Source organism: Salvelinus fontinalis, chromosome 3, assembly GCF_029448725.1.
Source record: "Salvelinus fontinalis isolate EN_2023a chromosome 3, ASM2944872v1, whole genome shotgun sequence".
Lineage (NCBI taxonomy): Eukaryota > Metazoa > Chordata > Actinopteri > Salmoniformes > Salmonidae > Salvelinus > Salvelinus fontinalis.
The window spans coordinates 45171116-45185260 of NC_074667.1; the positions used below are offsets into that span (position 1 = coordinate 45171116).

The following is a 14145-nucleotide window of genomic DNA, read 5'->3' on the forward strand; positions in this document are numbered from 1 at the left end:
TAGACAGCTGCCTCTGATTGGGAACCACACCAGGCCAAACACATAGAAACACAACAACATAGAAAAAGAACAGACTGCCCACCCCAACTCACGCCCTAACCAAACTAAAATAGAGACATAAAAAAGGAACTAAGGTCAGGACGTGACAGAAATATTTTATTAAAGTAAAATAATGTGAATAAATTATGGTTAATAAGTGATAGGCAGTAACAGACAGTCACTACCACCATGGGACTTTTATTAATAATTCAACCCACATAATGCATAGTGCATTTAATGTTTAAAACAATAATTTTTATAAAATAAAGAAAAGCCCTGGAATGAATATGTGTGTCCAAACTTTTGACTGGTACTGTATATCTGTAAAGAGATATTAGCTTCATGTGTGTATGCTATTAAATGTATAAATATACTGTATTCCTAAAGGGATACCAAGAGAAAACAGAAGAAACTTTGTCAGTTTGAGTCAAGCCTAGCCTATGCGAGTGCTCTGTAAATAGTACAATGATGTGTCTCTAGGTCCCAGAGTTATGCAATATTTATACAACACTAAAACCAGTTGTTTCCTGTTTGTATGATATACTTTTTTTTGTCTCTTTCTTGTCATTGGACCAATAACTCAACACGTAAGGCTATTGTTACTGTATCTCCAAAAGGAATGATGGATTGTGAGTATGACGGGGTACAAACCACAATGATAACTCACTACTTCCACTGATATACATGTCAGCTCGCGTTATCTGCAGATTAAAAAGTTATTTGGTCCACATGAATAATAACATTCTCCACATTTAACCATATCATATGACTTTTTCATTTCATTTAACGTTCTCGGCTGGATCTCTGCATTGATTTCACAGCCACAGCAGGTCTCCTGAGATTCTCTATGGATTTTCCAGCTGCCCTCGCAAATGGTCCACTGTGATTACTTACTATCTGAAACGTAGAGCCAGAGGAAGGTATGGAAAATAGTCATCACTCCTCAAATCCCTATCTGGTGCTCCTGTTTCGGTGAGCTGTGTTACCTCATGGCTACAATGATCGCAGACATGGTTTCATCAAGCCCAGTGGACACATATTGCTCCGTCTTTGGCTTCTCTCAAAACGTGGGCATGAGTTTTAGGGGTAGTGTTTCCTGCTGAAAAAATCTTTACAGGGTAGGAATTAGGGTAAAATAACAATGAATGGAGGGTTGGAACAAGTGCAAGACATGAATTTAATGCCTGAGGAGGGAGTTATAGGGAGTTATTACAACTGCACATTTGACAGATCCCGTTGTCTATCGACCCCATGCTGAATCTGCTTACTGAGAGATGATTATGCAAATGAATGTGCTTACTCTGTCGAATAGAATGTTTATCATACGAGTTATTAAAAGGAAAATTGTAATAACCCCTCATTGATGTTCCTCCATATAATGTTGCTAGGGGTTAAATCTTTGCTAAGCTTGTGCTATTGATTAGGGCTCTAAGCAGATTGACGAGGGAGCTCCATATGGGGTTGTCTGGAGAAGTCTGAGAATTCTAAAGAAGATGATTACCTCGGCCTCAACCCACAACAATGACTCCATTTCTGATTGTGTCTGATTATGACAGTTTTCCTACATGGAAGAAAAACTCAAGAGGAAACCTCTCCCAAGCCTTAAACACTTAAAAAGCAAAACTGCCATAAAGTCTATCACCTGCCACCCCTACATAATCTGAAAATCCATGTGTGCTTACCAGGGCCAAGTCTGTGCAGAAAAGTACCCCCTCCGGCCCAGGCAGTCCTGAGTAATTGGACTACAGCCGATTAACTGCAAAGAAGAAGTGCAGTTACCCTTCTGTTGTGATGACCCCTGCCTTTGAGATTTGTTATATATTAACCCTCCATTTTAGCACTTTATTTATATTAGCATTCCAGGTTATCAAAATGGCCCCTACTTCTTTAACCGTTTCCAGCACAACACACCTCTGTGGCCACATCTAACACCGTGTAATTTCAGCCCAGAGCTAGGTTTATACCCTTGTTGTTACAGTACATTTCACCAATCTGGCTGTCTGAGCTGTAGCTACTCTAGAGCCCTTTGAGGGTCTGAGGTTATACAATTGATTTATGCTGTATCTGAATTAATCTGGGTACAACAAAAGATTAGCTCCTGCTCTCTGAATGCAGTCAAGTCACAGCCATGGGCCAAATCAGTTCATTATCTCTGTTAATTCCCTCTGCACTAGGCCAATGCAATAACATGCCAACAAATACCTCCCGTATCACACTTCATACAGGTTTTTTTAATAACGTTCTCTCTTTTCTGACTTTTAAATGTCATGTCCTCAGATTAGCCATCTGAATGTATAATTGTAACACTTTTTTTCAGGCATTTGATTCAGAAAAATCTACAATTATTGCATGCACCGTATGGGGTAGTTATTATGTGTGGCTCATACGTAAATATTGTGCAAAAGGTAGAGTCGTTACAATATACCTATAGACTAGAGTACTGATCCCACGAGAAGGCAAAGACCCACAGTACCTCTGCTCTACTGTACCATGTCACGTTAATGCTCAACCTCCCTGTCCAATAACTAAAGACAAGCATAATCTGTTAGAGGACACCAGGTCCTCCCCAGCTCACACTAATCAGATAAAACATGTCTGCTCGCTGGAAATCACGTCAGGGTGCTCTGTCTATATCAGAGAGTGAGACGGATAGGTCCGGCTGGGCAGGAGTAGAGAAGGTCCATTGTCTGTTTTGTGCTGCTACCATGTTGTGTTACTGCCATGTTGTGTTGCTATCATGTGGTGTTATGTTGTCATGTGTTGCTGCCATGCTATGTTGTTGTCTTAGGTCTCTCTTGGTCTGATGTGTGTTTTGTCCTATATTTTTATTTAATGTATTTATATTTTTAATCCCAGCTCCCAACCCCACAGGAGGCATTTTGCCTTTTGGTAGGACTCATTGTAAATAAGAATTTGTTCTTAACTGACTTGCCTAGTTAAATAAAGGTTAAATAAAAATAAATTAAAGTCTGTGTGTCTGCATATTGCCGCGGAACAGAGCAGCCCACCGTGGCTAGCCAGCCAGCGAGGGCAGGGGGAGAAAAACGATGAACCATGCTGGGCCCATTACTACCGACGGAGGCTGAAATCGGTCAGATCTGCTGCAGCTTACATGAAGGCTGGGGAGCCCGGTCCCCACTAAGGAGTGAGCCGTCAAGCTGCTAATATCACAACCACCGGAGAGAAAGAGGGGACAGAGAAAGAGAGCGGGAGGGAGAGGGAGAGAAAAGCAGAGATATAGAGAAACTAAAGGCAGATGTAACCTGGGCCCAGAGGAGCTGATAGATGGGATGTGCAGCGCAGCAGAGGCAACAGTTCAGGTGGAAAAGGCTTCCCTTTGTGATGCAGATGACAACGCAATCAGCCCCTCTTTGTCTCCGCCGATTGGCTCTGCTCCCGGGGACATTGAGAGCCAGACACTAATCCGCTGGGTTTGTGTTCTGTGGGCCTGTTCAGAGAGGCAGTGGCACAGTACCTGGGGTTGTATGGAGGGAGGCTGTGAGACCAGGTCTGACCTCTCTCAGGGTATCCTGGCTTGATGCTGGCTGAATTTACCCTCTGAGCTCAATTCAAGTTCAAGAAGACTTATGCTTTCAAATATGCATAAAGATGCAGGCAACAATGAGGGTGCTCATCAGCTTGAGTTTTTAATCTAGCATGTGACATGCTGAAGGTTTGCAATTTGTCAATAAAGATTTGTGATTGAGATATTTAAGCTATGTATTACACTATCCTGAATCTAGGTTAATGAACAATTGGTATAACAAGGTTCTACCTGTAAACGTACATATTAGGTTGCTTTTGCAGTTTAAATTGAATCTAGACCTTTTTACAGACAGTTTAATGTTGATGTTTTTTCCGATCAGCAAAAAATAACAAGATACAGCCCACAGGGATGACGTAATGGCCAGAAACTGTGCTAATGAAATTATACAGTTACTCTCATTGAATAAACTACTTACCCCTGTGTAACTTCATTAGATAAACTAATTAATGTTGAGCAGTATGAAGCTTGGATGATTTCACATTACCATGTGGAATATAATGATATTATCTCAGAAATTATGCAATCAATCTGACTCATGTTCAATACAAGCCTTAACAGTGTCATCAATGTTTGGTTGAAAAAACTCTAACAGGGGCATTAGTCATAGTAGCTAGTTTCACTCACCTTCAGACCAAACACTTTTCCTCACTACAGGCTGAAACAATTATAGCTCTGTGGTTGAACAACACACCTATACTTTAACGACTGCTAGAAAAACAAAACCCAAGACCCATAACATAAGTGATCCCGAGTGAAGAACACATTTTTTATGTAACACACAGGTTCTCAATTGTCCCCATTCCACAGTAGTTGTAGTGTTAACAAAACTTTTTGGTGTTGAAATTTGAGTCTACATTTAGAACTATTCCATTGAGAAACTAATAGTATTTTTCCGAACAGAGCTTATGTTATACACAGTTGACTGTCCTGAGGTCAGCCATAAAAAAAGTATATTGGGAATAGACTGGGTGCCTTTTCAAAATAAATTTGTCCATCTAAACAAGATTTTGCGTTAACTTAAGGAATATCAAATTATTAGTAGACTGAAATGAATAACTAGTGTAATTGAAAGTGGTTTTAAATGGTATGTTACCAAAGGGGGCAGACTCTTACTGACTGGCTCTTAATGAACAAATGTTGTAGTGAACATGGTTGGAGATTGAGGCAGTGATACAAGCCCGTAACAAAAGATGGCAGCTCAAATGCAGACACAATGATGTCATGCCATGCAGAGAGAACACATTTTTGTAAAACTAGCATCCCCTCTTGCCATCGGCCAAAATCTCTGAGCCCTCGGATACCCTTGCATTAAACTAATCCTCAAGGTAGCCCATGGATGTCCCCGAAATGTGACACCCACCCTCAAATGAAACAACTGGTACCAGCACTAATTTAAATTCTGCATGCAAAGTGACAATGGCTGGGCCATGGGCAGCATGGATTAGGTCTTGAATAGAGGCGGATTCTTTGTGAAAGCCTACTGTGGTGGTTGGCGTGCATACAAGCTCCCTGCATCTGCTCATTGGGTAGACTGAGAAAACACAGGATTGTGTATGGTCACTCATTTTACCTTGATTTAATCCCATTTCAGAGCCCCCCTGTCACTGCCTTTTGTTACTATTCCAAAAACTATAATGCTTCCATGTTAGGCAAACACTTCTAGTCCCCACACAAGTACAGTTGAAATGGGCCTATTGAATTTACACTTGAAAGAAAGTTTACACATATTTGGCAAACTCAAAATACAATTTTTCATAACGCTTTTCAAACAACACACAACAAAAAGACATGTTAAGATATAACAGAACACAATAGTATTAAATACTGAAAGCACTTTGTTTTATCTCAGGTTTCCGCTGTAGCCTATAGGAGGAGGCAACCAACCGCATTATGGCCAACAAACCTCCGCCACTGCCTCCTTTCTTACCTTGTACACTCTAAGATATCGCTCTTCACTGGATGATAATAAAAAGCCACTCCCTTCCTTAAATATTTAATCTGGATCCCATGTTATTTTACAGCATCTCATCCATGGAGTCATCTCTATAAATGTGAGTTATCTAAATACAGCAATTATTGAGGCACGAGTTATTTTATACTGTTTACATTTTGTGTGATTTTTGAATTTTGATCAAAATCATGATTTCACATTGCCTTGAATGGCTTCACCCTGCCTCAACGTGGACGCCATGAGTCCTAGTTTGTCTACCTCTGGTGATGGTCATGACCAGATCACAATGTGGCTTTTGCACATATACATATAGCCAGAAACATGCTATCTCACTGAATGTAGCATAATAGAGTAACAGGATGTGTTTCAGAAGGTAGTTGGGGTCTTGTACTACTGACTGCAGGGGTGAAATTCATAGTAAACGATAGTTGGGGTCTTGTACTACTGACTGCAGGGGTGAAATTCATAGTAAACGATAGTTGGGGTCTTGTACTACTGACTGCAGGGGTGAAATTCATAGTAAACGATAGTTGGGGTCTTGTACTACTGACTGCAGAGGTGAAATTCATAGTAAACGATAGTTGTTCTTAGCAAGTGTACTCTGGCTGTATTTCCAAGAATACCTAGTAAATGATGTTCTGTGTGCTAATCCCACTGAAGGTTGATGGTTTTGTTATCATTACAGTAGCTGCCTTAGGTTGCTCCTAAGGGTATTCAAAGGCAAGGCGTTTTTCCTGTTAAATGTCTGTTACATTTATCAGAAATCCACGAACAAGCTAGTCAATAAACCGTGTTCAAACTTTGGTTACCTTATTTTACAGTCCATTACTTACCCAGTCCAGAGATAGAAGAAGGGTAATAAGATACGGAATCAGATACGGAGAACCAAAGGTCTAGTAACGCCATAAGCGTTGTGTTTACTAATTAAATCAATGATTGACTCGATTTTATAATACTCTCCCTGACCTTAAATGGAATTAAGAGTGAATGGGCTTGCAACTACTTCCATGGTAAAACTTTTTGGCAGCTCTGGTAAGATTTGTTGATGTTGATGATGTCCATAGATACACCTGGCATGAGGTAGGTAATGCACCTGCAGCTGATGCAAAGGTAAACAAAATGAGAGGATATATAAACAGGCATGCCTGGCTCAGATGGAACAACAGGAATTGTCTTACTGAGCACCTCGATTCCATTCATCAAAGCTCACCTGCTAAAATTGACCATAGGTCTACCAAGAAGATTTCATATCAACAGGGGCTTGCATAAAATCCACAATCCACAGTGTTTTAGCCCAGCAACGTCCCTGCCTTGGTTTGAAAGATAACTAGCTACACCACTCTCAAAATGTGATCACTCTGAAATCCATATACAGAGCTATGGATGATAGAGCTGTAGCTGAAAGAATAGCATCTGTCATTCAGACAAAGTTCACCTGCTATGTCCAAAAAACATTCAAAAAGATACAATATGAAACAATGTATGTTGTCCAAGTACATTAAAAGATATGTAGGACTAAATAATTATCCTAACATAAATATGAAAGTATTGCTATTTGTATTCTCTTCAATTGCTAAGGTATACAGTTACGTACATAATTATAAGCTAGCTGTCAAAATTATACATCAAAACACACAACAACAAAAATTATATCACGATGCAATTACCAACATTAGCTTTGATCTAAGAGATGTGCCAGAAGGACTATGGGAATATTGTGACGTGTTTCTATATAAACCCGACAGAACCCGACCTTTGACAAAGCAACCATGTTCTGATGCCATGACATCAGAGCCGTCAATACGATTTACTTTGATGTTCCTCTCTGTGGCGTGTTGATTTTTGGATTAAGGCAACAGTGACCTCTTCTTCAACAACAAAAAATTCATACATAGCCTACTCCTGCGACTTCATTGCATGATCGGCTAGGGTGATACGAAGGGTAAGATGGGGGGGGCTGTGACGGTTTAGGGAAGAGACCAACCAGTCATGATACTGAAATACAATAAATATAACAATAGTGTTGCCGGCTAATGTTGCTTGAGAAAAAATGGGTTCGGAAATCAATACTTTTATCGTCAGTCAAGTTCAATAGTAAGTAATTACTATTCAATTACGTAAACAAAAACATGAAAAGGGTAACACTATTAGCTTAATTGCCTCTCCAGAAACAAAACAGCCTTTTCTTCCATGCAGCCATTATTGTCTGAAAGGGTAAATATATTATTTGTTTTACATTGAAAATGACCAAGAAATACATTTCTTCTGAAAGAGAATAGCCAAATAAATGGCTTCATCAAGAACATATATTGTTTGTGACACAAATAGAAAAGAAAACTCTTGATAAAATAGGCCTATTAAATGACAGCATATTATGTGTATTAGCCTGCCAGACATAGCCATATTGCACAATACAAAACATTTCCATCGAGAGCTTCCCACTGTGACTAAAAGTAAAATAAATGCCTGTTTTTCATGGCTGTCAGTGTCTCTTCATATATTTTGCAGTCTCATACGTCATCTAGCCACGTTTGCATTCCAGAAAGAGAAAATAGCATGCCACTCTATTCAACGCAATTGGTAGAAAGACATTGGTCTGTTATTATTTGTCATCCTTTTTTTTAATGCAAAAAAAAAAAAAACTTGATTCTTCATCCAGCAATGTGAAAGCAGCTTCTACCCTACTGTCTGTGGTTCCATCTCACTCATGACCCTAGGGCCGAACACTGCTGTGCTAAGAGAGAACAACTTCATTCTATCACTAACCTTCTAAAGGTAAACAGCCATAAGCTTTTCCCATTCAAGCTTTGTTCTTCATTTCATTTGAAAATGTAAATTAACAACTTTCATGAGCTAACACGACCCGGAGGACGTAGCTATTCGAAATGTCTGGCCTTAGCTGATTTACCTCCAGTAAAATGTTGAAAACAATCCTCACTGTATTAAGATTTGCTTATTTAGTAAACAAAATAACAATAATTTAACTCCAGTAATTTGAATAATAATAATAAGAAGAAGAATTAATGGTAACAATATAGTAAATATAGCAGATCAAGCCAGGTTTCAGTATATATATATAATTTAGTTATTTATTTGCTAGGGCACAAAGCCATTGTTTATCAAATTAAAATATTTGTATAAATGGCATATAAGTGTGGTTCCTTGAACCTGGGTCTTGCAAACAGTTTTTCTCTAATAGGTTAAATTGTTATTTTTAACTAATAAGGAAATATATATATTTTTCAAATGCACAGCAGGGTCGACTACAAATTACAGTAAATATTCAAACATATACATATTGATTGGTATTTTAGGACACAAGAAAAAGCACCTACTCTGCTATTGTCATTGAAAGAATGAAATAAACAATCAAAGCATTCCAAATCTATTATGTATAGATGTTCAATATCAAAAGCCTTAAGCTCAGACACAAAGGCCTAGACACTACCATATATATTATTTTGCCAGAGGAACACATGACATTAGATGTGTGTAGGCCTACCTACTGTACAAGTATAATGTCAACTGGAAAATACAAATTCCAGGCATATTTAGGTCTGCCTATGTAACAATTCAGGAAACATAACTTTCTAATATCACAGTTAAATGATATGCTGCTTGAAATTGGGAAACACTCTTTTCAAGACACTTCGGTACCGAAGTGACTTTTTCGTATCAGATTAGGAGAACTTACGCAGCAGGTTAGTAGAATTAATGTAGCAGGTTAGGAGACTGAGGTTAAGGTTAGTTAAAGAGTTAGGGTTAGCAAAAATTCTCTCCTAACCAGCTATGAAAATCACTTTATATTGAAGTGGCGTGAAAAGAGTGTGTCCCGTTTGAAAATGTCTTACGTTTTATTTGTCAATTCAAAAGGCCTATCAAGGTATGTGAAGCCCAAAGGTTGGGCCTACTATCTATACAATAGACTACATGAACATGAAAATGCCTACCATGTGAATATGACGCTAATGCTAAGTACAATAGGATTGGTAAACAGTAGGCCTATGTACATGTTTATGCTTGCTGGGAATGTATTTAATACATCCTGGTTGGAATCATGCCTGTATGTGGGGCTCCCGATTGGCGCAGCGGTCTAAGGCACAGCATCTCAGTGTTTGAGGCGTCACCACAGACACCCTGGTTCGATTCCAGGCTGTGATTGGGAATCCCATAGGGCGGCGCACAATTGGCCCAGCGTCGTCCGGGATTGGCCAGTGTACATACGAATTTGTTATTAACTGGCTTGCCCAGTAAAATAAAAAAGAGTAGTGTAGGCTCTACTTACTGACCACCTCTGAATGACTCGTGCATCTCTTTAAAATAAATCACAAGACTCATGTTCTGTGACAAATCACATTAGCTGAAGGCACATTCACAAACAGCATTTTCTTACGTTGTATTTAGTGGTGGTTAAATATTGGTAGGCTACCCTAGCGCTATGCTCTCATGAAGTACCTGTTCTATTGTGCCACTGAACACGCTGCTCATCATCATTCGCGAGCGAAGCCTGTGTGCTCCGGCCAGTGCACAGCACAATTAGAATATGCCCCAAAAATTATTAAACTATACAACAGAGACGTCATTAATCAAATACATAACTGTCCCTACTGCACCCAATCATCTTCAGAAAATGTATAGCCTACTGACTGTTCATGCTGCTCTTTTACAAATTGCAGACAAGGGGAAAACGCCATGCTGCATCATAAAGTAACCCGTGTACTTTCTTGTTCACGGTTGAACTGTTTGAAATAATATAAAAGTATAGCTATGTTTTGACATGGCATGTATAAAATGGCACAGTAAAAAGCATACGGTATGTCCTTCATGACAAGCTATACGTTTGGACACTTCCACACCTGAGAGGATGCGGGCATGATCGGTGCAACCCTCATATAGCTATTGTTAATTATTTCCGTAAAAAATTCAAAGCGCCTTTGCCACAATGTACAGTCGCCCCCGGAACGTTCTCGTTAAAATCAATTCAACCACTCAACGTGATGTGATCAACAACTCTATAGCCTTGTCGGCAAGACGTTATTCAAAGGGCTTTAAACATTATCTTACCTTCTACAGCTATTACAGTGGGCATTATCCATAAAATCCATAGAATATCCATTATTGGTTTCTTTGGACGAAAGTGTAAAAAGCCCAGACATTCAAATAAAATAAATCATGAAAGCCATTGACAGCAAATGCTGACAGACACGAGAGGACATTCACCTTCAACAGTGAACCAGAAGCCATAGAAAATAACTCAAATCTTAACCAAGTTTGGACGAAACCAATACAGAGGGGTGCCGTTAAAATATACCATTTTCCATGCATCGAAAACTGCTCCAGATCTCAAATGTATGAGATGTGTATATTAGAGATATCAATGATCCAACCCTAAAATATAACATACATAAGCTAAGCCTTTTGGTTATGCATGTAGTTGTTGTACATGGCATGCTCTCCCCCTGTCAAAAGAAGTTCCACTATATCCCTACTGTCAATCATGACGATACAATCGCTAACTGCCTCATCTGTCTGATAATAAAGGATTTTAGAATCACGTGGAAGGATGACCAATGATGTTTGATTCTTAGGCAAATAGTCAAGCAAAAAGTTTTCTGCCTACTACTTTTATGTATATTTTGTTGTCAGTAATATATTTTATACTACAAGCTTGACACTTGACAAGGAGCATGGATTATATAAGCCAATAAAGAGTAAGTTATTTTTAATGGTCCAGTAGCCTAGAAGGGCCTCTTCTAGAAAGGAAAACCCACTGTGAAAGTGTATGTCTGTTAGTTTGTGTAGTAGTATAATTTGCAAAATCATTATGTCTTGAGTGTAATTAAGATAAGGGGTAGAAGTGAAATCTTTCATTTTGATGTTCAATACATGAGCCATCTGCTGTACATGCATGAGCCATTTGGGACCAATGGAAGAAAACATTGCCAAAACATAGCAATGGAATCAGTGATAGAGAAATATTTTTTTTTATAAATCCCATCTTTCACTAGTTGATATCATGAAAATCCAAATATTTTGCTCAAATCCTCTGCTTTACTGTAATATCATTAATAGCAGTAATAGGTGTTCCATTCAAATTACTAGATAGAACTATTCCATGTGCTTTTAAAATTAACTGTAAGCAACAGGGCACATGCTTTTGCTGTGTCTATTATGGGATGCTGCTGTTTTTCATGAGCCATTATTGTCAAGGAATGGATCAAATCAACTAATGCTAATCCTCCACAATCTCTCAATGATATACTATGGATAATATAAATGATGTATCATATTCAAGAAATGAAATTAATGTTTTATCAATATTCATGTTTTATAACACAAAATAATCATGAATCTTGTATCATAAAAATCAGTTGTGTTCTAAATGATTACTGTATTAATTTGAGCACAATAACTGAATATTTTTATTGAAGAACAGATCAATAAAAATGTGTTTGTACATCAGTTTGTTATCATCTAAACATCCTCACAAGTATGATGATTACAAACTGATGAATAAGTTAGTGCTCAGTGTGGCCTATTGCGTCCTCTCTGCTTTTTAGAGACATACTGGAATCCCCTGAAAGCAGTCAGGTATGGATATCAGGTTCTCATAAAGTGACTGGTCCTGCATTTGTGCACTGTAAATTCAATCGGTCAGCTCTTTTTGTTTAATAGTTCATACCATTATCTGGTGGTGGAATTTGGGGAAAAGACTGCACATCTAAAAGCTGCTGTGTACCGAACCTCCCCGAAAACAATATATAAACGATTGATTATGATAATGATATATGAATATGATCAATGGTATTGTACTTTACTCTCAGAATCTGTAATGAAGATTAAAGGAACTACCGGTATATGTTTTGGTCAACTTTTCAGCATCTCATATGAGTAATAGTGGCCATTTTGTTTTCCATTTTCAGAATGAAAACATGCATGCTGTAGGCTTACTGTACATGTTATTAATGCATCGTATCACAATGATTGCAGGAGTTGTATTACACTGCAAGCTATTTGAGCTGTACAATCCACATACATTTGCACCACTGCATCAACGTTGTCTTTGGAAATTATGACGTTATTGTCCCATTTTAATCATGCAAAATTATGTGTGATAACAACTCACAGTAGGTTGTTGTAAACATAAACTATTCCTTTTTGGATAAATCCTTCGATGTTCACCGAATTTGTTGAAATAGTTTGTAATTTTATTCCAACATCTCTCTATTACACTATGAGCAATACAGTATACTGATGAAAGTTACTCAAATTAATATACTTTGATGAAACCTAACGACTGTCAGCGACAGAATTAAGTAAATATTCTACAAATATCACAACATTATTCTTGTTCATGCGGGAACAGTATTTGGCTCAAAGTATAAATGTAGCTTGAAAACAAGTCATAATTGATCACCCCAAGCTGTTAAAATCAAACTAAGCCCTGAAGTTGGCACATCAAAGACTAGCACTGCCATCAAATGGCAACACTGTCATCATTTTTTCCAACTCTGTCGGTCTAGTATAAAATTACGCAATTTTTGGGGGGGAGAAATATGAATAAATTAAATATATAAATTCCACGCTGTATTTTTTCTCCATCAAAATACTGTTGCCTAAGCAATTTTAAGATGTAATTTGTCAACCAACCTACAATGATATCTGAATTTATGTGTGCCAAGCTACAAACATAATTTTGTAATTTCCTTTAAAGCAGTATAATACAGATTTCCTGTTTCAGCAGCTGGTAGTGTAATTCAAATGACTGTACAGACACTGAGGCATGATGGGTAAAGAATACACATAAGTTTTATATGAGGAGATGACGGACACTGGGAGAGAGGCTGTGTTAAAATGGAGCTCAGGCCTCTTTTAAGCAGCCATACCACCATGGAGACAAATAATGACATAGCATTTGAACTATATTATTTGTTATACAACATTACATAAACAGGCCTATTGTCTTTTATGATATATTGGTCATATATACAGTCCCTGTGAGCATAACATTGTGAATTGAGTTCCATTTCACATCTTCGGTAGAATTAGAGTGCATTGGCAAATACAAAGCGTGGAATTGCAGGTTTAGCTCTCCGTGGTGAATAACTCCGAAAAACCCTTGGTCGATCACAATATTATCTTGCATATTTAGATTGTTGGATACTAATCAATCAAAAATAGAAAGATATATATTTTTGGTGTAATTACAGTGTTACAACAAGAGCATCTTAATGTTAAGTGTTACCCATCATTTTCATAAAATTTAAAGGGCCATATATGATGCGAGCAATAGCAACCTATAATGTATTTAGCCCAAAACATTGACAAGGCAATGAAAGTCACTTTTAATCTTCTTACAGACAAGACTTTGCCCCACACTGATCCGTACAAGGGTATACATCTCACCCATCAGAATGCAGTGATACATTTTTTATGTTTTAAAATGTATATATTTGGAAAAGATAAACCCAAACCGAGGCATTGTATATATGTAACAAAAATATGCAAAGATACTCACAGACAGACCACCTGAGTTGAGATGAAGATTGCTATAGTAATGATGTATTACATAAATATTTATGCCATATCTAACCTCTCTTTGTAATAG

General features: G+C 38.0%; 1 protein-coding gene across 2 annotated transcripts in view; it reads right to left on the reverse strand.

Annotated features, from left to right (window-relative positions):
* LOC129850130 (ephrin type-B receptor 2) overlaps positions 1-10788 on the reverse strand; it is a 161698-nt gene extending 150910 nt beyond the window's left edge. For both annotated transcript variants that reach the window (XM_055916690.1, XM_055916689.1), the window contains exon 1: positions 10602-10788. In XM_055916690.1, the coding sequence (XP_055772665.1) occupies positions 10602-10653 (52 nt within the window). In that variant the 5' untranslated portion in view covers positions 10654-10788. The remainder of the gene's footprint in view (positions 1-10601) is intronic.
* Positions 10789-14145: the final 3357 nt, after the last annotated feature.